The sequence below is a fragment of the Rhinatrema bivittatum genome, chromosome 2, assembly GCF_901001135.1.
Source record: "Rhinatrema bivittatum chromosome 2, aRhiBiv1.1, whole genome shotgun sequence".
NCBI lineage: Eukaryota > Metazoa > Chordata > Amphibia > Gymnophiona > Rhinatrematidae > Rhinatrema > Rhinatrema bivittatum.
In genome coordinates this window covers 396,584,489-396,611,693 of record NC_042616.1, presented here as the reverse complement: position 1 = coordinate 396,611,693, position 27,205 = coordinate 396,584,489, and the positions used below count along the sequence as shown (strand labels likewise).

At 43.8% G+C, this 27,205-nt stretch overlaps 1 protein-coding gene across 1 annotated transcript in view; it reads left to right on the top strand.

Moving 5' to 3' along the window:
- Window positions 1-27,205, top strand: part of CTNND2 (catenin delta 2) — a 2,320,710-nt gene that overhangs the window by 399,882 nt on the left and 1,893,623 nt on the right. Inside the window, 1 exon segment of the mRNA XM_029590042.1 lies at window positions 1,410-1,543. Within this exon segment, the coding sequence (XP_029445902.1) occupies window positions 1,410-1,543 (134 nt within the window).

The following is a 27,205-nucleotide window of genomic DNA, read 5'->3' as shown; positions in this document are numbered from 1 at the left end:
TGATTTTCTGGCAACATAACATCAATGGCGTACCTCGGGATTCTGGTTTCTGTTTCTTGTTCTTCAAGCTATGAAGCTAATGCAAAGCCAGAAAGCACAGTGGCAGCTAATGACCACCTGAAAGGCATGCATTGTGTTCTTGTTAGGAAGCTGCATTCTGCCATCTTCATGACAGGAGGTCAGTCTGGTGCTTGGTGTATATTTGACAGGACGTGGGAGGAATAAAAATAAAAATGTAGAGTTATAAATCACATTTTCCCATTCCCAATTAAAAGCAGCATTTCAGTATAATTGGCTGAAAGTCGTTTGCATTGAAATGCAGTTACTGTTGTGCGACAGTATAATATAGTGCGGATTGCTAGAGAGTATGAAGTGTGTTTAACCCTCTTCAGAATAGGAGAAAGGCCAAGGAGTAAGAGTGCTGCACACATCTTGTAGCACTATAGAAATGCTAAGTGGTAGTGGTAGTAGATAGGTCAGCGACTCCTTTAGCATCACAGCGTAGCAGGGTGTTACAGTACAGATGTTAGGATGTATGAAGTCAAACAAAAATGTGAGGTTAATCTCTTACAGACTTTAATTTGGCTTTTTTATTTTTGCTGGTGTTTTGGTCTTTGCTGACCTTTGCTTGCTATCTTACCAGAGGTGAGCTCATGTACACTGATAAGGCACAGGGATGTGGCAGAACTGCAGGGTCTGTAAGAAATTTGTTTGCAATGGCGCTCATTTCATTGAAATCACAGATGGAAAAAAAAAAAAAAGCAGATGCATTTCAGTGTAGCTGGTGCTTTGGCCCATTATAAAGAAATGCCGCTCTGCTTTTAGATTTAACATTTTTTAATTTCTAAACAAAAAAAACGATGCAGCTGTGCTTTTACAAATGAGAGCAGCGGGGTGCATAGAGTAAACATATGTTATTCTGGTGTTCAATTACACAAGAAACCAGTAGACCACCTCACCGCCAACCATTTTTTAGGACAGCTGTACCACAGAAATGCTGTTTTAAAGGTCTTAGCCCATTATGAATGAGGAGGGATATTACACATATCAATGTGGCCCGCTGAAGTGTTTAATCTGCAGCTGCTGCCTTTGATTCTCCTTACATTGCAATGGTTTGCAAAGGAAACCAGGTATCTCTTGAAAACCATTCTACCAAGAAACACTACACAATGTAGCATTGCGTAACATATGTTAGGCGAACGAGAACCTCCTAAGCTTCCCATTTGTTATGGCTGCCCTATGGTGTGTGCTACGGTGAATTTTCTCCAAGAGGACTACAGGCGTATACCAACCTCTTCTGTTGCGTCAGCCACGCAGTTAGTAGCATCTGCAGAATGGAACGATAAAGCAAATGTGATTTGGTTGTGCTTTCTTGAGGTTAAACCTTTGTGCATTTCTTTGACTTGCAGGAGCCATGCCTGTTCCAGACCAGCCGTCCTGCTCCGAAACCACAAGCTCCCTCAGCCCTGTGCTGAACACATCCAATGGGGATGGCTCAGAGACGGAAACTACCTCCGCCATTCTGGCTTCTGTCAAGGAGCAGGTAGACACAGTGTGACCAATTATATATCTTCCTGAAAATTTGCAGCACCTTTTCTAATGGCTTTTATGCTCAACTGTGTTGTGGCTCAGTGCCTTACATTGCAATACCTCCAAGGAGCTGATAAAGTACAGCCTGGTGCTGTAGATGCTCTCTAATTACTTTTCTGACAGCATTTAAGTGGACATTTGGTTTAATTACAGCACTTTGTGATTTTTTTTTTTTTAGTAATATGTAGTAATACTGCTCAGTAGAGAAGACTTAAAACCAGAGAGATATTTTGCCCTGTGTTATTTCCTGCATGTCAGTAAAAGATTGTCTAGAAAGTGAAACGCATGCACTTGTATTGGACACATGGTAATAGACACCAAAAGGGGCTGAATTAGCACAAGTGTGAAACTTGTGATCAGTAGCGCTAATTGTAAAAGCTTCAGCCCTACCTACTGTCCATTCGCAATTCTGTCATGTATGTTCAGAATTCAATCATCTGTAAAAAAAAAGAACTATATATATATATATATATATATATATATATTCTTTCTAAAACAGAGAGTCTCTCTCACATTTGCATACAGTCCCTTATGCTTGGATCTGAAATGGCTGAAGGGCATTTAGGTAGCAACTCTCAAAAAGCTGCCATGGGAAATGAAAATATCAATAGCTGAATAAGCTGTAGGAAACTACTCTAGTTTTGTACTATAGTTATTTTATTTCACTTAGTTTTCCAGTGATTTCTTTGTTCCATCAATGCAGATAACTTTTTGAAATTTAAATAGATACTCGGTATTTTTTTTTTTTTTATTATATGCTGTCTGTCGCACAGAGGGAATATATGTCACTGCCTTTGCAAATTGCAGTAATGTGAACAGATTAGTTAACAAAATGTTATGATGTATCAGCACAACTTGGGTGCACATGCAGTAGACATTTTGCATATGTAAAAAAGTCTTTGTTTTCCTGTTGTAATATTCCTTTTTGTGTTTGTGTATTTACTGCTGTTCCTGGATATCATTTTATGTCTGTTCTAGCTGATATGTTTACTTCTGTATGTAACCCCTGGGCTGGTGGTCCTGGATAGTGGATCCAGTAGCCATATCTCAAACATAGTATTTTCTAGAGATGTATATTGTACTGGCAATCGTTTCCGGGTTTGGTTTTCGTAGAACCACGGGAAATTTTGTTTCCCATGGTTCTGACCGGTTTTTGTTTCGGCTGTCCTGATCTGGAAAAAAAACCTTCAAATTTAATTATTTACAATACCCCACCCTCCCGACCTCCAAAAAACTTGCCTAAAGTCCCTGGTGGTCCAGCGGGGGTCCTGGGAGCGAACTCCTGCTCTCGGGCCATCAGCTGCCAGTAAACAAAATGGCGCCGGTGGCCCTTTGCCCTTACCATGTGAAAGGGGCTATCGGTGCCATTGGCTGGCCCCTGTCACATGGTAGGAGCAATGGACGGCTGGCGCCTTAAAAAATGGCACGGGCCATCCATTGCTCCTACCATGTGACAAGGGCTGGCCAATGGCACCGATAGCCCCTGTCATATGGTAAGGGCAAAGAGCCATCGACACCATTTTGATTAGTGGCAGCCGATGGCCCGAGAGGGGGACATCGCTCCCGGGACCCCCGCTGGACCACCAGGGACTTTAGGGGACTTTAGGGGTTTTCCTATCATTTTCGGGGACCCCTGATGCATGACAAATTATAAAATATTGTACGATATTTTAATTCATCATAAAAATGATGCACATCCCTAGTATTTTCTCCACATCTCCCCGTAACATTATAACATCTGAGTGGTCAGGATTGCCTGAGCGGGAGGAAAGATATTTTTAAAGGCCGTTAGCACTGGAAACACTTGGGGCCGATGCAATACAGTGCGCTCAGCTGAGCGCACTGTATAACCTGCAGTCAGACGCGGGATAAATGGGTGCTAATCCACACCCTAATGCAATAGGGGGATTACCGCCTATTGAACACACGTCCAACGCGGAGTGAATGAGATAGCGCTCGTCACATGCAAATGCATATGAATGAGCCTATTACTCATTCACTCCACATGCAAAAAGATAAATGTGTGTTTCAGACGCACATTTATCGCTCAGCTATTAACGCCTGCCTGGAGCAGGCGTTAATAGCTGAGCGCAGGTAAAAAGTACAGAAAAGCAGAAATAACTGCTTTTCTGTACTTCTTTTTTAAAGTAAAAAAAATAAAATAAAATAACTCGGCAGACCACCGAATTATGAAGACCGATGCTGGTCTTCCAATAATGAAAACGGCCGCCAAGTTTATCGGTGGCCATTTCCATTACTGGCAGATGGCCGGTTATGAAAACCGAGGCCGAGTTTACCGGCATCGGTCTTCATAACTGGCAGCCGCGGCAGGTCGTGTTAACAAGGAGGTGCTAAGGTCGCACAAGCGACCCTAGCGCCTCCTTCCTAGCATGACCCCCTAATTTACATATTGCATGGTGCCCCCCTTGCAGGCACCATGCGTGTGTTAAGAAAGCGGGCACTGAAAAGTCAGTGCCCGCTTTCCGCAAACATTATTGCATCAGCCCCTTAAGTCCCAGTTCAAAGTTATGGTGCACAGCATTGATAACAGCACTAATGAGTATAAAAGTCTCTATGCAGTAAGAAGCATACTGGAAGCTGACTTTGGTTTCCAACGCTATTGTTACTGAGTTGCTGTACAAACATGAAATGATCTTTACAGCTAATTGATTCACTTACACATGGTACAAGAGATGATTCGCAATAAATTTGTGACTTCTCAGCATCTTAGTTAAAGTTTACAATGATAAAGCCAATTTCCTTTTCTTCCTTTCCCCATGGTTTAAGGTAAGTTTCTGAGCTTCCCTGCTACCTGTTTTAATCCAATTTAGATTGTGTCCAAGGCAAAGTTCATATCTCAGGAGTAGTTTCTCCTCTTAGTATCAGGTTAATAATTTGTATTCTCCTCATAAGATCTTCAGTAGATATTCATGGGCCCTGTTTCTCCCTTCTTCTCCTTTGTATGGCTGAAAGTCGCCCCTCCTCTGGAAGCAGATGATCCTCAGGTTCCTTCTCAGTGAAGGGACCTCTATCAGAGTTGTGAAAACACAAAAATAGAAAGTAATTATTAATTAATGGGTGCTCAACTTACAAAAATCAGGATGAAAATATGAAAGGGATTGGGAGGGTGGAGGGAAACTCCCAAATCCAAAATTAAAAGCCTCCTTGCGGGCATCAAGACTTAAACAACTGAAATAATCAAGGGACAGCCGTTGCTTGCTTCCCCTGGGAAGGGAACAGAAAATCTTCAACACAAGCTGGTGGTCTGAGTATTTATATCAAAGGTGCACACCATGTACACTCTCCCACATGGGGGAGCTACCTGCCCACATTGGTGACTGTGTTTCCTCCCCACACAAATGGACTGTTCTGTATGAATCCTGGTAGAGATCTAATAATAGGATCTCTATATTTATAAGAGGACTTGCACTTGAGCCTTTCTCTATGGAAATGCTCTTTCAAAGGGCCAGAGTCATAATCCTTAACTAGAAATGGATGACCAGGGAAGCAATGAGAGCGAGATTCCATTCGCAGGCCCTGTATTTTCTGCTCCTCCCCTTCAAGTCTGTTTCTGCACTAAAAATGAAGCACGCCTGAGAGGAAAATCAGCCTTGGGTTAGTGTTAGTGGAGCTATAGTTCAGGGTTTCTGAAAGGCTCAGAACGTGGGCAGGAGGATGTACCAGCAGTGGTAGGAAGAGTCACTTCTAGAGCTGCCAAACAGAAGTTATTTCTGATGCCCACCGGAGTGACTGGCACAGCTCAGTCTCGACACTAAAGATGGCCTAGTCCTCTATCTGCTTGCTACCCTGGGCTGCAGGACTCAGGCTGGTGATTGCAGATGGCACAGCAGCGCCGGGAGAAGCATGAAAGCAGAGCCTGTGGCTGCTCCTACACCTCCCCTGTGAGTGTCATTTGTAAACGGGAAGCGCTCAACTCTGAGGGAGCAGGGGACACTACAGTGAGCAGGAACACTGGCCGCTCTCATGCTCTGCTCTGCGCTCCCACTCTGAATCCTGCAGGACCTGATGGGGGAAGGATATGAGAACTAGAAGGGAAAGGGGGAAGAGGGGATCATGATGAGAGATTAGAAGGTGGTAGGGGAGAAAAGAGGAAAAGTGGATAAATGATAGAGAGAAAAGAGAAGGAAGTATAGAATATGAATATAGATACAATCTGAGGGCTGGAAAGGTGATGGGGCTCTTTTCATTACAAATTCTTGTCAAATTAGTCCTTATTAATATCAAATAAAATTCAGGTAATATAGAGGATGGTATTCAAAAGCCATTTAGCTGGATATCTCCAAGTTATCCATCTAAATGGCAAATCTGGCATATTCAGCCACTTGTCTGACGAAATTATAGCCGGATAAAAAAAAAGGGGTGTTCTCAGGAGGGGTTGGATTATCCAGCTAACTTAGCCAAACATCAGGTATATCCAGCTAGTTTAGCCAGATAAGTAGGTATTTACCTGGATATCTTCAGAGATATCTGGGTAAGTAGTGCACCAGTTTAGAAAAAAAGGTCGCAATCCCCCTTTCTGGCCTTGAAACACCCTCCCCTCCCAAAGAAGCTCAAGAAATTATTTTTAAAATAGTGCCACCAGGCCCGGGCCTCTCCCCTCCCTCCCCAATAAGAAACCAATACATTACCCCTTCTCCTCCCAGAAAGAACCTCCCCAGAAGTCTCCCTCGCACAGAAGCCATGCTGCCCACCCAGGACCTGTATTGCGGCCCCCATTGTCGGTGCTGGGGTTGCTGTGCCATGCGATCCCGGCGCTTCCAGTGTTGGGTAATAACGCTGGCAGTGCCAGGACTGCACGGCGCAGCTCTGGAAATGACTTCCACTGCACTCCTTCGCTCACCTGATGGAGCAACTCTCAGGCAGACAAGGGACTCCCAGTGATAACTTGCAAGATTTGTGGACGTCTTAAAGGGACCTCACTTTTATTAGTATGTCAAAGTGGGAATTCACAGTAACGGTTTCCTATAGTTTAAGGGCCTGCTATTACTCTTTAATGCTTAATTTCAGGCTTGTGTATTAAAATAAAATGTTACAGCATTAAGTTCCTTGCGTTCTGCCAGTGAGGTTTGTCTCTGTATTCTTGACTTGTCTACTCTTCATCAAGCAAAATTAAGGCACCAAGTAAAAACCTGTTTTTTATAAAAAGTTCTTAACTGATGCATTACTCACACCTTATACTCATATTTTTATTGATTTCTGGACATTTTCTTTTTGCCTGGTGCTTTAATATTTCTTTATAGACTGAATTTTGGTGTTGAGTATTTAGTTTGCTAATTGTTACTTATATGGATGTTAATATTGTTTTTGACAATTGTATGTAACCCCATCCTCAGCAGCGGACTGCACTTCAATGGGAGCATAAAGAATTTATAAGTTCTATGGGGCAGGAACCCGGGCTAGCTCTCCAACTTCCCTTCCTTCCCAGGGTGCCTGGGGGATGAAAGGAGTCCTCTCGGTTTCCAGTGTGGGGTGACTAGCTCTCCCTCTGGAATCCCCTGGGTTAAGGAAATTTTATTTATTTAGTGATTTTTGTATACTGGCATTCATGTTGACACATATCACGTCGGTTTACAGCATAAATCAAATGTTGGTTACTACATTTGTGTATAAAAGAAGGGTAACTTCTGATACTCTGTATGCTGTACGCTGTGTGCCAAAGAAATCAAAGGTGCCACTGTCCAAATAAATCTTTACTGTTGAAATTGGTTGTAAGATGGCACAATACTGATCCACAGCACCACTAAATATGTTCTTTACAGGATTTTCCTCAATCTGTGCAAAATATGTGTTGCCACTGTCCAGAATTTTGGAAAAAATAGAGTCCCAGGTGGGCAGAACATCCTTTGGATGGGCAGAACAGCCCTTCCAAATAGCCAGAATAGTAAGCTTCTGCACAGGGCGTTAAACTTCTCCCTCTCCCCAAGGTTCACTAAAGCACCAGATGAGTAGCTCCATGGATATTAGGCTTTGCCTTTACTCACTGTTAGATTATTTAAACCTTCTCTGTTCTTATGCAGTCCTTGTTCTTGTTCTTCGAATCCCTGATGGGAGGGATCCCTTGGAGCAGGATTATCATTGCTCCCAGCAGGAAGGAAGGGCAGTCAGAACTTCCAACCTGGATCTGGAAATTAGGCTTGGGTGAATGTATCTGCATGCAGCATGTGTGTGTAGACTTGGGTTTCCCTTGCTAAAGACACTGGTCGGTTGTTAAAGTGCCAGCAGATACCATGGTGCATTGCTCTAGGGGGTGAATATTCAAACTGACTGCATGGGAACAAAGCCCAGGGGTACTTTCCCTGCCATGGACTCTGCACCGGTTTTCAAAGAGAAAGCACTTGCCTGTTCTTGCTTTGAAGCTTGCTGCAGGTGTACATTACATACAGACATTTGCACTTGTTTTTCCTGTGGGCATTATAGGCATGCAGATTTGAAAATGCAACCTACTCGCCTTATTTTCCTCCACCAGACTTAAACATATCCCCAGGAATGCCTCCGCTAAATATACTGCACATTGTTCCGCACTGTAGTAGCTTTTGACTGTATTGAAGGAGGGTACATTTCAGACAACCTGTTAATTGGGTAATGCTTTTTTTATGCAAATTGCTTTGTTTGTTTTTTGTTTGTTTTTTTAATGGAGAGCCCCTTTAGACTGAGTGTTTTGTGTTGAAGACACTATTCTGTAGAATATTTCTGAGAGAGGTGTAGTACTCATTGCTGGAAGTGCTGATGTACTATGAGAGGGTATGACCTTGAGCCATAGATCAACCTTCTTATCTATCCCTTAGTCATCGAATTCCTATGTTGGTGTCACAGTTCATTTAAATTTAATTTGAGTGTTATTTTCATTTCCAAGGGCTGTGAACCTACTCTTCTGCAGATTAACAGCTTTGAGCCTTAATCCTGAGGGGGAGAAAAGAGGCGATGTCAGACACCGACCTTCCACCCGCATTCAGTACTGGCTCCTTGTGAAGCTGCCTATGCACATGGCTGAGCCTACACTTGGCAACAGCCAGAAATGACATCCCCAAGAGGTTTGGAGATTTAAGCTCAGGCCTGCACCCTCTCCGTGTTCCCCACCCTCCAGGGACTCCTCTAGCCTGCCTTCACTGCCAGTAATCCCTCACGATGACATCACCAGAAGCATCCCATCAGCTATCTTTGGTTTGGTGATCAGAGATAAACAGCCAGCCTACCAATGTAGCCCCTCAGCTGGGGCTCCTAAGCTGTCATGTTGCATCTTGACTTTCAGAGGACTGATTGTGACTATCATAACCCCACAGCCTCAGACAAGATCAGATCTGGCTAGAAGTGCAGCTGGCAATGCACATCTCTAGTCATAACTAGCGACAAATATATCGCCCAGAATTTCTCCTATTGACTTTCCGTTGTTCTAGCTCTTTCTATTCTATTACACTACCTGAAATGAGTATCTATGGTATTATTAATGTCTGCCCGACTTTTAAGTTCACTTTTTAAAAATTATTTCTTCTGCTTTTACTTCCCTGCCTCCTAAATCTCTTAATGCATTTTTAAACCAGTTTTCAGCAATACTTACATGTTAGTGACACCATCAGTGATTCCGCTGCTTTTTCCTGTGTGTTGTGCAGGTATAGCAAACTTTGGGGCGGATTTTAAAAGGGTTATGTGCGTAAGTTACACGCGTAACCCTTTAAAAAAAAAACCTGCGCGCGCAAGCCCCGGGACACGCGTATGTCCCTGGGCTTGCAAAAAGGGGTAGGGCGTGGGCATGTTATAAAATCGGGCGTAGATTTGTTCGTGCCGGGTTGCGCGAACAAATCTGCGCCTGCGCGCAGGTTTTCAAATCTGCCCCTTTCAGTCCAAGCATAGATAAAAATAGAGGCTTGTTCACTTGAGTCAGACTTACCAATGTGCTAAGGAGCGGAGTGCCCACAACAGTTTAACTTATATAATGCTTTCCTGTGCACATTGACTGTAGGCTTCCATTTCTCCAAAGTGCAGCTTAAATCACCAATTTGTGGTTCTCAGTTCACTGCACCTGGGATGTCTATTATTGTAACTTCAGGCACAGCTCCCAGTTATGAATACAGCTTTATTAAGCAAATTGTGGATGGACTCGCATTGCGTCTAAGTACTTAAACTTTGCAGCTTCTGTTCAGGGCTCCAGGCTGCCCAATCTCCTGTGTTCAGACCTCTGTTGTCTGCTCTCCCCTCCAGGGTTATACCAGAGGCAAAATGTAACCCCCATCCCGTTCTGGTCCTGGGCAGGAGAGCACACAGGGAGAGGGCATGGAGCCCATGATGCCTTGGGGTTCCTGCACAGGGAGGGGAGAAAATACATTTTCAAGGCCCTTAGGATTTTTACTCTCTCTCTCTTTGGGGGCTCCTCTGCGCACCAGTCTGGCAACAAAAAAATCACTTTTCATACGCCAAGCTTTTAGTTATAAAACTGGTGGCAAAACACAAAGTCCAAAAGGTACAGTTAGAGCAGTGCACCAATGCTGCAACAGAATCTGTAGCACAGAAGAAAAATAAATCAGTCTCCTCTTATAACACAAACAGGACAGCTCTTTGGGACAGGTACCCTCTTCCACCCTGGCTTCTCCCAGTACCTGTTTGATAGTTGTAATCTTCTCCACCCAGTTCCTATTCTCTGTTTTTCGCTCTTCTTTAGACTCTGAGGCTGGAATTGGCTGAGCCAGTCTCTGCATTTGGTGAACTTTCCCAGGCAGTCCACTCTTGGCACCTCTCTCAGTACACTGATCCACCAACTCCTTCAAAATATTCTTTCTCTTCTGGGACTCCAGGTTCTTCTACCCTGGAATTCTTCTCCTCCACTCCAACCTCTGCAGACTGCACTCTGGGGAGACAGGCCCTGAAGAGCTCTCCTGTGGAAGATGGTTCTAGACACTACTAGGACTCCAGAGCTTGGTTCAATCCACTGCCCAGTCCTCAGACTCCTGTGGGAGCAGGGGGTTTTATACCACTACCTTATCCTTCCTCCTCAACTACATGGACACTAACCCGACGTCATCAACAGAGAGCCCGGTGAGACCTCTGTCGCACTGAGGACACTCAGACCAGCTGAATCCACGTGCTGCATTCTCAGAAAGGCCAGGGATACTTTCCTCAGAATAAAAGGACACCCCTGTACACAACCACAGCCACCTTTACCTCAAACCACACTCCTCCAGCTCCAGTGACTGACAACCTGGTTTTTAAACCATGTCCTGTACCCAGCTGCGGCCAGAAAGGACTCTGACTCCTCCCACCTTCCCCTCTCACAAGGCTCCAATAAAAACTGAGGTCAGCTTCTGCCAGCATTTTTACTTACAATACTTTACCTGGGTCTGTTTGCTTCCCTTTTTTTCAGGTGCTAGTAAGGGCGTGCAAAGGGATGCGGTGTTTATGGTTCTGTTAAATACATTGGCATACACATTTACTTCACAAAGAATGTGGCGGCCAATATTCAGTAGAGGACAAGTTATCCGGCTGCAGTTAGCTGGATAACTTGTCCAGTATATTCAGCTGGATAAACGTCCCGCTGAGCATATCTGTTTAAAGTTATCCAGCTACATAGATCTAGATAACTTTAACCCTAACCGGCCATTGATTGAACATGGAATTGCTGTTCTCTGTGGTCCCGGCTGCTTCCAGCGTAACTTAGGTTATTACCTACATGACACTTCTAGTGTTACGTAGCTAGCAATGGTGGAAGTGTAATGTTTCACTAAACCAAGATATACTGGAAGCAGCCGGGATCGCAGAGAACAGCGATCCCAGCGCAGAGAAGGAAGGGGGGGGGGGGCACTTTTGCAGGTAATGAGTGGGTCAGAGGGGGGAGAGTGTCACATTTGGCAAAATGATAGCTGGATAATTACTTAGCTGGCTGTAATTTAGATGGGTAAGTGACTGAATATGCCACATTTGCAATTTAGAGGGATTACTTTTGAGCAGTCCATCTAAATGGCTTTTGAATATGGACCTCATGCTTTATTTAACATGAATATTTTACAGCTATCCTTTTTTTTTCATTTTATTTCAGTAAAATAGATCTTTCTTGTAGTTTTCATCTAGATCTTTCATGCCCAGTTATTGCTTATCGAAAGAGACTGTCTTAGAGCTGACACTGCTCATAGGCCATGTCTCTTTCTTACAACAATTCCCTTCAGTCTATTTTCTCTTCTTTGTCAACTCTGTCACTTACCTGGGTACCAGTTTGCTTTGTTTACTTCAGTATCTATTTAGATCACCATTAGATGCTTCTGTTGACAGAGCACCTTAGGGCTATTGTGTCTGGACTTAAAAACAGGTTTAATTCTTCATTTTTAAAACAGACATTAAATCTCTGGATTCTTCTGCTTGATCATGTTCTGATAACCTTACCCTTTTGTTAATTACTTTCATGTCTTCCAGCAATGTGATTGCTGCTCCCTTCTGAAGATCTGTGTTGAAAGGTCCAGATACAATTATTTTCTGTTGTAATAAAATTGTTTTGCATGTCATTTTTTCCCATATACTTGATTCTTTTCCATTTATTTATATTTTGTTGCTATGTTTTTTCCAGAAATAGATATATTCAGACAACTTCCTACTCGCGTGTATTTTCCTCGTTTCTATAGAATAAATTAGCATCCCCTGTCCAAGGTGCTACATCTCTTTCTGTCTTTGCATCTTTTTTTGATTTTCTTCGCTTTCTGTTTAAATTCTTCGTTTCTTTCTCTGTTTTTGTTCTACTCATTAACACTATGAGGTCAATTTTCAAAATGATCTAGCCAATTAAGGATTTAGCTAGCAAGATCAATGCCATTGAAATTGCCTGGGCTGAGCAGCTGCATTCCACCACCTAAGTTGCACTTGGGGACTACATTTAGCCGATCATATTTTGTATACTTCAAGAGATGTGGAGTTTAGATTGGTGGGAGAAAGATAGGTGATTAGCACTGATTTTCAGCACTAGCCATCCTGACTTAAGGGCCGATACAATTGCGCACTCTCCTGTGCACGTGATACTGTATTTTAATTTATTTAAATTAGGCCCGGCGGTAAAAAGAGGCGCTAGGGACACTAGTGCGTCCCTAGCGACTCTTTTTTGACGGAAGCGGCGGCTGTCAGCAGGTTTGACAGCCGACGCTCAATTTTGCTGGCATTGGTTCTCAAGCCCGCTGACAGCCACGGGTTTGGAAACCGGACGCCAGCAAAATTGAGCGTCCGGTTTTTGACCCGCCAACCACGGGCCCATTTTAAATTGTTTTTTTTTTTTACTTTTTTAAACTTTCGGGACCTCCGACTTAATATCGCCATGATATTAAGTCGGAGGGTGCACAGAAAAGCAGTTTTTACTGCTTTTCTGTGCACTTTCCCGATGCCCGGAGAAATTAGCGCCTATCTTTGGGTAGGCTCTAATTTCTGAAAGTAAAATGTGCGGCTTGGCTGCGCATTTTGCTTTTTGAATCATGCGGGAATACCTAATAGGGCCATCAACATGCATTTGCATGTTGTAGGCGCTATTAGGTTCGGGGGGGGGGGGGGTTGGTCGCTCGTTTTGGACGCGCTATTACCCCGCACTGAATAAGGGGTAAAGCTAGCCTAAATATGACCAGTCAAGGCTCACCAACCCTTCCCCCCATTATCCCTCCCACCTGCCCAAAGTTTAATAAAAGTGGGACCGAGCACCTTCCGATCCCCCTGTCTTCCACTCCTCTGAGGTTTATGGAGAGGAGGGCTGTGAGCCCCACTGATCTCCCTGCTTTCCTCCTGCCAGAGTTTAAGAAGAACAGGATGGAGTCCTCCCAATCTCCTCACCTTGTATTTAAGTGCATCTGCAGATCCTCCTGCCTGCTTGAGTTCTTTTAAAAAAAAAATATGTGTCCCTTCTCATTCCTCTACCCCATACCTCGCCTCCCTCCTCCATTCACCCATATTCCCCTGAACTTCCCCAACTTCCCCGGTAATAAGGCTAACCCACCAAGACTGCTTATTAATTTACTCACTGGACTGTCAAAGAAGGGTTTAATCCCCATTCAGAATCTCCATGTGATGCACCCTGATTAGGGCACCACATTAGAAGCAAAATGCATGTACGGGAAGGTGACAGTTTAATTCTGTTAATTATATAGATTGAAGTAACACTTCCTCCTCAGTTAATTTCCAATGTTTCATACCTAAACTATAGATTAAACCCACTAAGAATTTAATAAATATTTTTAACCGTATGTTTCTTGTTCAATAAATTTTTTAGTAATAGTAAATTCCTTACAAAAGGAGAAGTCAGATTAAAGAAATCTGTATCCTTTAGGTACTATTCAATATTTCATAAGCACACACAGCAAGCAAGTAATCCCCACCCAGTATCAATTAATCTTTTACAGCTTAAGGAATCATTTTTTTTTAAATTCTTCAAGCACCTCCATTGCAATTCCCCTGAACCTCCCAGAAGAAATCATGTTGAAGAACAGAGTCTTAAATTTGCTCTGATTAGTTCATGCAGTGCATGATGTCATTTGTGACATGGTATCCAGTACAAATCAGATTCGGTGAGCTTGAATAATTTAATTCTTTTGCTAACATGGTTGCTTCAGGCATTCAGACACAGGAGACAAGCAACTTAAAACTTTCAAACGTAACTGCAGCTTTTTTTAGGCATTCTACAAAGTACGCCTTGTCTGTGCGTCTTCTCTGTTTGTGACCTATTATCATCAACTGAAGCGGATAACCTACTCTTTCTTAGAGTCTGCAATGTGGGCTGTTTGTCTGATGCTCAGGAGTATAGACAGCTGCTGAAGGTAAAATGTAAATCATCTCCCCAGAAGAACACCATCCCCACACACATGGACAACCTCTGGGAATGCACCTTTTGTACTTCTAAAAACAGTACAGGATAAGTTGTGTCCACTTTTGAAATACTGCACCATACACAAACATAGCTGCTTCAGGCCTGGATTTGCTAACAGGCACACTAGGCCTGTGCCCAGGGCAGCACAATTCTAGGGGGGGGCCAGCAGGTCAGCTGAAGACGTGCTGCCTCCCAGTTCAACAGAAAACGGCCTTCTGATCCTGCTCCAACCCCCTTCTGTCCCAGTGCAGAGAACAGGAAGGAAAGAGTGAGACTGGAAGGGACAGAGCAAAGAAAAACTGCTCTGCTCCCTATTTCAGCCCCTCCCATCCTGGCCTGTGCAGGAAACTGGAGGCCAGAGCACACAGCAGGGAGCAAAGTCCCTCCACACCTAATTCAGCTCCTCTCCTTCTTCGGGGACATAAGGGAAAGTGGTGAACCTGGAGCAGATAGGGCAGAACAAAGAAAGCTGTGCCTTAGATGCTCTATTCTGCTGTCTCTTGTCTGGGGAGGGGGGGGGGGAGGTGGAGAGGGAGGAAAAGGGGGGGGGGCAGCAGCCTAAATCTGTCACTGAGCTGTTTTATAGACCTGTACTTTAGCTTTGAATGTTTCCAGTTGAATAATATGTAACCCCATAACTGGGTGCGGACTGCAACCCAATGGGACCATAAAAGTATTGGTTTTATTCTTCGGGGCTGGAACCTCCCCAGGGTAGCTTCTCAAGGTCTCTTCCTTTCAGGGTCTGGATCCTTTCTGGAGTGGGGGTGGGGGGGTGGAGATTACTCCCAAGGCCACAAGCGCTAAGGGAGACCCCCTCCCCCCCTTCCTCGTGTTCTTGTTCTGCTCCCTGGGAGAGGGGTGCGTGTTATGCCCCGGTGTGTGCTGGATGTGCCGGATAAAGTCACTGGAGCCGCTGGGTTAATCTCCCAAATAAAATCTTCGCTGTGGAGATGTTGTGAAGGGTGGCACAGCTGACTGATCCGCAACACCACAAAGTCCTTTTACTGTTACAGTCCTTTTCTCAGTCTGCGCAGGAATGTCTGACACCAGAGCCAGGGGGACCTCTACCGGGCCAGGGCTCGGGAAACTAGAATCCCCAGGTGGGCAGGGGGTCCTTCGGGTGGGCAGATCACACCTTATAGCTGGCAAAAATACAAAGTTTCTGTCTACGCACAGAGAGGTAAACTCTCTCTCCGTGGTTTTGAAAGCACTGGATAGGTGACTTCAAGGATGTTAAGAGTTTGCCTATACTCCGCAGTAAGATGATTTCCCAGACTCCTTTGTTTCTGATACCGTCCTTTTATCTCTTCTCTTTTGACCCCTGGTGGGAGGGATCCTCTAAAGCAGGCAACTCTCTTTGCTTCAGTCAGTCGGGAAGGCTAGGTAGCCAGAACTCCCTCCTGGATCTTGAAACCAAATCTTTTCCAAAAACTGAAGATGACACCGGAGTGTATCCCCCTGCAGCAGGTCACTGGCACCCCCTTCCTCATGGAGGGCGGGCACAGGGTTCCCCATTCCCTGGGCCCAGGCTCTCACAAGGCCCCCTACCACTTAAAATAGTAAATCCAAGAAAACGTACCCAGAGGGACAATCCATACCAGCCAGTAAGTGTTTTCTGTAGAAAATCCCCTCCCGACCCTGGCGAGGACCACCAAGCAGAGCTTGCCTGGCTCTTCTGACTGGGCCTGAAAACCACCAAAAGCTAAGCTCCTAACCACCTCTCAGCTTTGTGCAAACCAGAAAGAGACTGCCTCTCACGTTCTAGCCAGAGCACTGCTTTACAAATTATTACCAGGGGGACGGCCAGACCAGACTCCTCAAAGGGAGGGGTTGCATTTGAATGGAAACCTCCCCCTTCATTCCATCCTGCACTGATCTGGCTGATATCCGAGAACCCAGGACTTACCGACAACGTGACTGGAATGTCCACTACAAATATATACTGCACTTCATTTATATTCAGAAAATTACCTATGTATAATCTACATATAATGAAAATGTTGGGGTTGTTTTTTTTTTGTCATCTCTTTTTGCTACAGTAATGTGGTAAAAACAGAGAAATATTTAATTGATTTACCCACTTAGTTCCAAAATGGGGTAAAAATATAATGATATAGTTTGTATCCATGAATTTATAACAGAATAACTTTAAAAAGTAGCACTACCACTGTGTTAGTTTAAGTGGTATGCTTTTAAGAACATCTTGTTTGTACAGTACTAAGTGTTTATATTATTCCTCACAGTATACATTACCAGATTTAATGTGAAATAACTGAGCGAGGCATTTGGTTGTATGAGAATGCACACCAGTTTTCCTGTCTTATTTTTCTTCTTGTGCACAAGACTCTAGGACACTGATGCTATGAATTTTAGGACAGTAGTGCTCAGTGAAGGAGGATTGATTCCTGCATTTTACTTGGATAGATTGGAATGCCCATCATCTTCCCAGCATGCTGCCAGTTAAAAAAAAAATTGGCAATCCACGTGTGCATTTTTTGAGAGATTCCCACTGTCAAGAGTATGTTCAAGTTTCAGTTACTTGCTCTGATCCATCCAGATGAGATTCCATTCTGATGGAGTCTACTGTGCTATGAGGTGAAGAACCTTTTGAGGTCGATTATGTAAAACACTGCTTACCTTGACGGTGTACAATAATTGAATCTCCTAGGTTATGGTGGGTGGATGCCGTAATTTTAATAATACATTTCTATCTTAATTAACTTGGTGAGGCTGTCTGTTCATCATTCCTTGTTTGCAGAATAATTTTGTTCATCCAAGAGAGAATTGCTGCTATTCTCATTTGTTGGTGGTGCATGTTTCCCAGATCAGTTTCACCTTCTTAGATACTGTGAGGTCGATGTTTAGCAGCACCACTTAGCCGGATAAGTTTGGACTTCCTCTGATAAGTGGCGCTATTTGGATATTTGGCCATATTCAGCCAAAATAGTTATCCAGCTAAGTGTTGGGAGGGATAGGGCATTCTGCGGTGTGGATACTTATCTGGCTAACTTAGGGGATCATTTATTAAGCTACGATATGGACATAATATATGAAAAACAGCATTCATCATGCGATATAAATATATCGTGGCGATATCATGCGATATTTGTGATACCGCGTATTATTTTGGACCAAAACATGCCCTTATTACAATGAGCTACCTGCATGTGATTTACATGCATTCATTTTGCAAATGCCTGCAAAGCAGCTAATGCATAAGTAATTCTATACAACTAAAATATTGAGGCTAGCCAAAGCCGCATTATTTTCCAAACATTGGGCTGAATTTTCTAAGTTCGCAGAACTTAGAAAATCCAGTGGTCACAGGGGCGGGGGGGGGGGCCAAACGGGGGGGGGCGGTCCTGCACTAGCCGGCAGCGATCGCACCACCACGGTGCGATCGCTGCCGGCATCGTGCCGAATAACTACACTATAAAAGGTGTAGTTATTGGGCTCGAAATAGGCAGCGAAAAGGCTCCTTACCTTTTCGCTGTCCGCGCCGTCCTCACAGAGTCGGACCCGGTGACGCCCAACTCCTCCTCTTCCGGGGCCGATTCCGCCCCGATGTAGGTAGCGCAGGCGTGCGCTACCTGCGATAGCCTTAGAAAATAAGGCCCATAATGAGGTCAATATTTTAAAGCATTTAGCCGGCAAACTTCTGAGTTAGCCGGCTAAATGAATATTTGTCACATATCCAGCTAAATTCTAGCTGTTTAGAATTTAGCTGGATAAGGTAGGGACATTCAAGAGGCATAACTGGGAGGACTTGAGTTAGTCAGCTAAGTTAACCGAATAACTCCAATATTCAGAATTAGCCGGATGATTTAACTGTCTAATTCTGGTCGGATCAATTGAATATACCTCCAGAGTTAGCCGGATAAGTTTATCCAGCTAACTTTGCTATCCAAACTGTGTCTGAATATGGACCTCTTAGCTACTAATCAAAAGCTGTAGCTAACTGTTCCCTGGGCATTAGGATGTGAATGAACCCCCTACCCCTGAGCCCCCTTCTTATCTTTAAGGCTCCTTGGTGGTCCAGTGGTGGCTCAGATTGCCCACTAGCCCTGGGCTGGTGGTGCTATCATTCTAAATGGTGGCAACTGACCTTTGCACTGGTTAACTAGGGGGTTATTTCTTGGCAAATGAGAGAGGTATGGGATGGGGCAGGGCAAAGCCGTGCAACACTGCGATCAAGTTTTTCACTGTTTTTAACTTCTAAGTCACCTCGACAGGCAGTGGGGGAGGGTGGTCTTCCATGTCCCCCTGGGGAAACCTTTCACTTTGGGGGTGGGAGCTACAGCATTTCATGCCACATGACCCTTTAACAGATGGTGGTCCTGGGCAAAGAGGGCCACCATTATGCGTTTTTCCACCTATCTCTGCAATATTTTTCTCATGAAATGTTTCCATGAGAAAAAATATTACAGAGATACCACCACAATATTTTACCGGAAAGGGGCAAAATATCGCAGGAATACCCCCATCTGTGATATTTTGCCCCTCCTATAGTAAATTTTGCAGCTTAGTAAATATACCCATAAGTCATAATATTCAAGCTTATCCAGCTAAGTTATCTAAAGTTAGCCTGATAAACGTATCTGGCTATTAGTTATCCGTGCATATTCAGTGGCACGGCCATGCTGATGAATATCCCTGACATGTTTATCAGGCTAACTTGTTCAGCCAGCTAGCGACTGAATATGGCCTGACTGAGGCGAATATTAAACCTGGAAAAAATATCACTGCTAATCCCCAAATAAGTATATTTCATTTTTTAAAAGTTATGTTAAATGTGCAAAATAACCACACTGCACCTTTTTTTTTAATGGTATCTTTATTCATTTTATATACCTAAACGTTCATTATAATGCACACAAACCAAGCATAAACAAGAGATGATAACATATTAACAGTGGCAGATAACCCAGCAAAAAGACAAATAAAGAAATGATGTAAAATAATACAAAGCAAGCCCCTGCCCCTCCGTAGTCCCTCCCTTCCCTCCCAAACTAGCCAGAAGCCAACCAACATTCAGAGAGATAGTTAAGAAAACACCTGAGATATACAATCACTCTGGAGTAATCACTGAATGAACATGGTCAGAGGAATCTTTCAAAGAGGCAGGTCCTCTGGACAGAGAAAGCCGACCCCTAAGAGGAGGAGGCAATTGCGCTATAAAACGCACCCCGGATACTGGGAAACTGTTTACTCTTCTTACCAGGATTCTCAGGCACCAAGATTTAAAATCCCTCTTGGAGGAGAAGTCCATTACCTGCTATTAAGTTCACTTAGAGAATAGCCACTGCCATTAGCAATGGTTACATGGAATAGACTTAGTTTTTGGGTACTTGCCAGGTTCTTATGGCCTGGATTGGCCACTGTTGGAAACAGGATGCTGGGCTTGATGGACCCTTGGTCTGACCCAGTATGGCATTTTCTTATGTTCTTAAAAGTTCTAGCATCTCATTGTGCCAGAAAGAGAACGTGGGAGAGTTTCCTGTGACCCATCTGTCCAAAAATACACCACCTTGCAGCACAAAGCCCTTTTATCTGAAATGCAGCTTCACAGTCATTGCTGTTTACATCATTAGACAGTACTCAAATAAATCATCTCCATCCAATTTCATCCCCAAATCATTGTTCCACACCAAAGCCAAAGTGGACAGGGTACGATAGTTGATAATTGAATGGAGGTATTTATACAGACTCTCTAATGACTGTTTTCTCCCTTTATAGAGAGTAAGTAATCTCTGAAAAGGACCTGAAGATTGGGAAATACAGATGATATTAATCTGTTTGGAAATAAACCTGTGCAACTGAAAATAATACAAAAAGGCCTTTCTTTTGAAAGTTAAAATTGTCTTGACAATATTGAAAGGAGAATATTCTGTTATTCGGGTAATCAATAAAGTCTATTAACCTACCTGGACCCAGTTGAGATAAATGTATAAAAAATGTATTTGCCTCACCCGCAGGGAACTACGGGTTCCCACAGATCGGCAACCAAGGTGTAGATTTCCAGGGAAGTAATAGCAATTTCCACAGTGAACGCCACCCATGTTGCATATATTGGATAAGAATATTATTGGCCAGATAACCTGGTATATCACCAACCCCCACATGCAGTAAAAAGCTTAAACTATACGGGTGAACAAAACTAGTTTCCTCAGCAACATCTGTAAAAGAGACACTACCAAATAACCAGTCACCTAAAGCACGCAATGAGCATTTTAAGTTATAATAACAAATATTGAGGAATCCCCATCCTCCCTTTAATTTGGGTACCATCAACCTCTCTATAAACACTCTGGCCCTATGACCTTTCCAAACAAACCTGGAGCAAATTTGCAGCAAAGTCTTAAGATTCCTAATTTCCTATTGGACAGTATTACTGGCAACATTTGCAAGGGATATAACAATTTAGGGATAAGAGACATTTTAAGTAATGCTATCCTCCCCATTAAGGATAGTGGAAAGTTCATCCAGCTTAAAGTATGATGTCGAAATTCCCGAAGGATATTAGGGACATTCACCTAATACCACTCAATGGAATCCTAGAGGATATAAACTCCTAAATATTTAATGTGAGTTATCTCCTATCTCAAAGGAAAGGGTCCCCAATCCTCATGTAAATGACCCAAAATGTCTAGGACCTCAGATTTTTCCAAATTTAACTTGAGACCGGAGAACAATTTGTATTCACTAAAAATAGCTAACACTTTTGGGAGCAGGCATTTTGCTTGGGGTATAACAAAGGAATGTCATCTACGAACAGAAGTGAAGTCAAAAGAGGGACACCATGGTAAACAACATGTTCCTGGAGCACACCAGTTACCACTGAAACCAGGGACTCCAGAGGTAAAATAAACAATAAAGGAGATAGAGGAGATTTAGAACAGTATTACAAGGACTCATCCTATCCAAGCTTGATTACTGCAACTCCTTACTATTAGGACTCCCAAATACGTCCCTTAAACCCCTACAAATGCTCCAAAATGCCGGCGCCAGAATCCTCACAAACACCAGAAGAAATGATCACATCTCACCCATTCTCACCAATTCAAAAGTCTCACTCTAATACACAAAACCTTATACAACCAAAACATAATCTGGTTCAACACATCCTTCCACTTTAAACCCCCGCGAAGACCCACAAGATCAGCCAATAATGGCACTCTACCAACAACCTCCCCAAAACTCACTAATCTATCCTCGACACGAGCACATGCTTTCTCCATTGCTGGTCCCTCCATATGGAACGCTGTGCCTCTAGACCTAAGACTGGAATCTAACACTATTAACTTCAAAAAAAAAGATGAAAACCTGGCTTTTTAAACAAGCCTACCAATAACTGTCATACTTTCCAATTTCTCCCCCCCCCCCCTCCATGCCCCCTATACCCCTTCCCAGTATTATTAATGATAGAATTCTTCCCCCCCATTTCAGCATGTAAACCTCTACATTATCTATAGTTATATGTTTGTTTCTTTTTCCTTTTCTTGTTTTTCATGTATGACTTTGTTCGATTTCAGTGTTCCACCTTTACCTTCTCCTTAGTTAATCCAAACTGTTATAATGTAAAGTTTCCTTCCATGGTTCAGTTGTTTTAATGTAAACCGATGTGATGTGAAAATGAATGTCGGTATATAAAAAAAGTTAAATAACTAAATAAATAAATCACTGTCTGGTTCCTCTGGTTAACTGGAAATGGTCTGAGAGAATACCATTCACCCAAATTTTTGCCATCGGGTTACTATAGAGCACCGCAATCGCTTGAGTTATGAAAGCCAGTAAATTTGAATAATCCTAAAACACATTGTAGAAAATCCCACGAGACTCTATCAAAGGCCTTTTCTGCATCGAATCCCAGCAGGACAGGATCTACAAAGGAACCATGCTTACAAAGGTCCAGTAATAAAAGAATACATCTTATATTGATATTGGAGCAGTGCCCTTTAACGAAACCCACCTGACCTCGAGAAATTAGACAAGGCATTATATCCACTAATCTTCTTAGCCAATAATTTTGCGTAAATTTTGATATCCTACATTCAATAGGGAAAAAGGGTGCTAGGAAAACACCAGTTGTAGATACCGCCCCTGTTTGGAAAGAACAACAATGTGTACCAATTTTAAAGTATCCAGCATTGCACCAGTCTGAATCATTGCAACAAACAAGCTCTTCAGACTGTCAATCACTGATGGAATCAGCAGCACTGTATAAAAATATGCTGATAAAATATCAGGCCCTGGTGCCTTAAAATTTGGTAAAGCTTTGATTACTGATACAATTTCTGACTCTCTAATAGGACTATTAAGGCATTCCAGTTGTGATGGAGTTAAGGAAGAATAGTGACCTTATCCAAAAACTTGGTCCCTAGATGTTCTCCTTATCTGCTGTATATAAAGATTCATAATATTCCCGAAAGATCGCACTAACTCCCTGATTCGTAGTTGCTAAATCCCCCCTTTTTGAATGCAGGCTGGAAACGAAAGCAGACTGATGGTCACCCCTAATCAAATTCACAAATATTTTGCATGTCCGGTTTCATACAAAAACAATGTGTGCTTCAAAGACAGCAAGGAGGAGGTAGTTTTCTTGCCTTCTGTAAGTTTTATGTAGACATATGTGCTGTAATCTTTACATTGGTTGTTAGCTTGTTGATTTCCAGAATTCAAAAATGTTTATGATTCATGAATGAATGCATAAGAAATTGTAATAGGTCTACTATAATAATGCAGTAATTGGCTATTTGCCAGTTGGTGTCATTACTTTCTAAATTATTCACAGAACTGTATATCTTTTCAGTGCAGTGGAAGAGAAATAATTTTGAAAATAAGATGTGGAGAAATATGTGCATTGTGCATGTCTCTAATAAGAACACTTCTAAATGTTATTTTGGGGTTTTTTTGTTGTTTTTTTTTTGTGAAAAGTATAATTATCCCAGTGCTCATTAGTTATCACAGTATCATGTAAATGAGTTCAGAATTTATTTCCATCTCAAATCCAGATTCAATGGATTATGATCAAATACAGAGGTATTTGCTACACTCCAAGTGAGTGAACTGTTAAATGTCAAATAGTTTTAAGATGTTATACATATATTTGATATTACACATCAGTGAAAGATTTGCTTCTAAATTAGCCGGTTATATATAGATATATAGTTAATATGGTAAACTAATAAATTCTAATTGTCATCCCTCAGTCCACTTTCCAATTGTTTGTGCTATACATACATGCTTACATATGTCACTGTAATAGGATACAGGGTTCTGATAGTGATCAACACAGTGCCCACCCTATTTTGCTAAGCTCTGTAATGATGTGCATCCTCAATTAGGTAGCCCTTTCAAAAACATCAAGAGGTCCAGGTTTAGCCACTGTCCAAATCAGCAAATTAGCTGGATAAACATACCCTGCTTACTTGGTTGGAATATTCAGCAGTGTGTCTGCGCCACTGAATATACTTAGCTATCTAATAGCCAGATATGTTTACCTAACTTTAGACCTTCTCAATAACAGGTTGGATTTATCCAACTAACATAGCTGGATAAGGATATCGGCACTTCTCCGAGGACAAGCAGGATGTTCACACATGGGTGATATCATCAGATGAAGCTCTGATGTGGAAAACTTATGTCGAAGTTTCTAGAATTTTGACTAGACACACTGAGCATGCCCAGCATACCCTATAGCACATGTCCACGCAGGGTTCCTCTCCAGTCTCTCTTTTTCCACGGAGCTGTAAGCCTCACTGTGGCTGTTTTTTGGCCTTGTGGAAAACTTTATTTTCTTGCATTTTTTGCAGGTTTTTTCTTGTTGTTCTATCACCGAGTCCCTTTTGATGCCTCCACGTAGTGTCTCCTAGTCAGGGTTTTTGGCAATTCGGGTAAGTTTCTTTTTGTGGTCAATTCCCCTGTTGTGGCTCTGCATCGGTGCCCACCAGACATCGATGCCTCACTGCCATTGTCTTCCATTAGTGTCCTTTTTGTTTCATCCATTGTGGCCATATCCAGTTTTCAACGATGCCCGAGGACCATGTCCATTATGGATCCACATGAGATATGTGTCCTCTGCCTATGGGTATCGTTTGATGCCCAGATGATCCCAAAGGGACATTGACTTCGACTTGACAAAATGGAGCATCTCTTCCAGTCGAAGAAGTCCAAATCATCGGCATCACCATTGGCAGCATTGGCATTGAAGGACCAAGGAGCCACACCGATGGACACCAAGCCATAGACATTGGCGGGACTGTCAGTTCTATCGATGTCGCTGGAGAATAGGGGCACTGGAGACTGATCATTGTTGATCTCCTCCAGGCCAAGGAGGAGTTCCTCATCATCAGCCTTGGCACCAGGGAAGGACCGGGTCGAGCATTGTGAGAAGCCAAAGAAGCATTGGCACCGGTCCCTATCGATGCATGCTGCTGGGCTTGAGGATGCTCCAGCTTCTGCCATGATGCCCCCGAAGCTACTCCACAGTGAGGAATGCCAATCCTCCATCGATGCTGGGGGTCCGTGATAGTCTCCACCAGTCCTGATGTCAGTCATGGATCCACCTCAAGGGTCCAAGGAAGATCTGGCTATCCCTCCTTCCTCCCAGTTGGTCTTAGCATTGGCAATGTTCGAGGAGAAACTGGAGTGTCGAGTCCAGCTGGCGATGGACTGGGCGCTGCAGGGTTTCGGGCCTGTGGCACCAACGGCACTGGACCCTGTGCTGCCTGTCCTTATTCCGCTTCTGGAGAAGCTCAACATGCTCATTGGTGCGTTACCGACCCAGCTGGTATCAGTTCCCGGGACAGCATTGGTGCCCAGAAGGGCACCGATGCCTCCTCTTTCTGATACAGTGCTTGTCGCCCGTTCCTCTGAGAAGGAAGCTCCACTGAGGTCGGTGAAGATGATGAGGTGTGCCCACCCCTCCAGTTCTATCAGTGTCTGCATCTCTAGGCATAGATCGAGCACCTAGGGACCCATCCCCTGTCACCTACAGTGAGGATGGGGAACCCTGTAACCCCTGGGGTGATGATGCTTCAGAGTTCTCTTCCAAAAGCTCCAAGGGTAAGAATTCTCCGCCTGAAGACTTAACCTTCACAGGTTTTGTGAGGGTCATAGCAGAAGCCATCCCATTTCAGTTATTGATGGAGGAGGATGCCAGGCACAAAATGCTTGAGATTCTCCAGTTCATGGAGCCTCCTAAGGTCTCAGTACATGAGATCCGTAAGGAGTTGCTGCTAAGGATATGTGAACACCCCCTCAGAGTGCCTCCTGTCAATAAGAGGTGTACCTCATCCAGAAAGCTGCTGGATTTGATAAGCGTCAGTTGCCTCACCAGTCTGTGGTGGTCGAATCCACCCTCATGAGGGACAAGTGCTCTCGGATTCACTCCTCAGCACCTCCGGGGATGGACCATAGAGCAATGGATACTCTTGGGAGGAAGGTATTTCAAGGCGCTATGCTTATTGGCCGCATTGCCACCTATCAACTGTACATGAACCAATACTCGCAGAACATTTGGAAGCAGGTGCAGGTGGTGGTTGAGCAGCTGCCTCAACAGTAGCAAGACACCCTCATGTTGCTGGTGCATAAGGGCCTGGAGTGCAGAAAACACGAAGGCCATGCAATCTGCAATGTTTTCGAGACAGCATCAAGAGTCTGTGCAGCAGGAATCAGTGCCTGCAGAATGGCATGGCTGTGGGGCTCGGATTTCCAACCAGAGGTACAGGAATGACTCGTTGACATACACTGGAGAAAATTTCTTTGGAGATAGGGTGAGTGATGCTGTGGCCCAACTTTAGGACCACCATGAAACCCTCCAACAACTCTCCGCCAGTACTCCTGACCCAGCCTCCTCATCCAGGAGGCCGGCGAGACTGGGGCAAAGGAAATCTTTCTTTCCTAAAAAGAAGTACTGTCCTCCACCTTATCTCTCCTGTCAATACCATCAGGGCTCCCACGGCTGACCCAGGCAGCAGAGAGCCCCCATGCCCCAGCCGGCTCCTCAGTCAACTCTTGGGATGGGGTTTTCACTGGGACGTAGGGAGCGTAAGCCAGTTGCCCGTATCTGGGACGATGATCCTCCAGTCAGGGGAAGGCTGTAGTACTTTACGAACCAGTATATCCTTGGACCAGAGGGTTTTGTCCATCTTCCATCAGGGTTACCATTTGAATTTATTTGGTGTCCTGCAAAATTGCCCTCCATGCCCATTTTGGGGGCTGGTAGCACATCAAGAGGTACTACTAACAGAGCTCTGTTCCCTCTAAATAGCCAGAGTGGTCGAGCCCATACCAACAGGGCAAGGAGGGTGAGGATTCAACTCCAGGTACTTCTTGATTCCAAAGAGATCCTAGCCCTAAGGGCCTTGAACAAATTTCTAAAAAAAGAAATGTTCAAGATAGTTTCCCTGGGCACCTTGATTCATTTTGCAAAAAGGGGAATGGCTATGCTCCCTCGACCTAAAGGATGCATACACCCACATTGAGATCTTCCCTGCTCACAGGAAGTATCTCCGATTTGTGGTGGGAAAACTGCACTTCCAGTACCTGGTGTTGCCGTTCAAGCTCGCATCAGCCCTACAGGTCTTCACAAAGTGCCTAGCCATATTGGCAATGCACCTCCGCAGCCCGGGGGTTCATGTTTTCCTGTATCTGGTCAATTGCCTGGCCAAGAGCACATCTCAGGCAGGAACCACCAGGTCCATGTGCTTGACCATCTGGGTGTTGCAGTCACTAGGGTTCATTTTCAACTACCCAAAGTCCCATCTTAGTCCATCACCT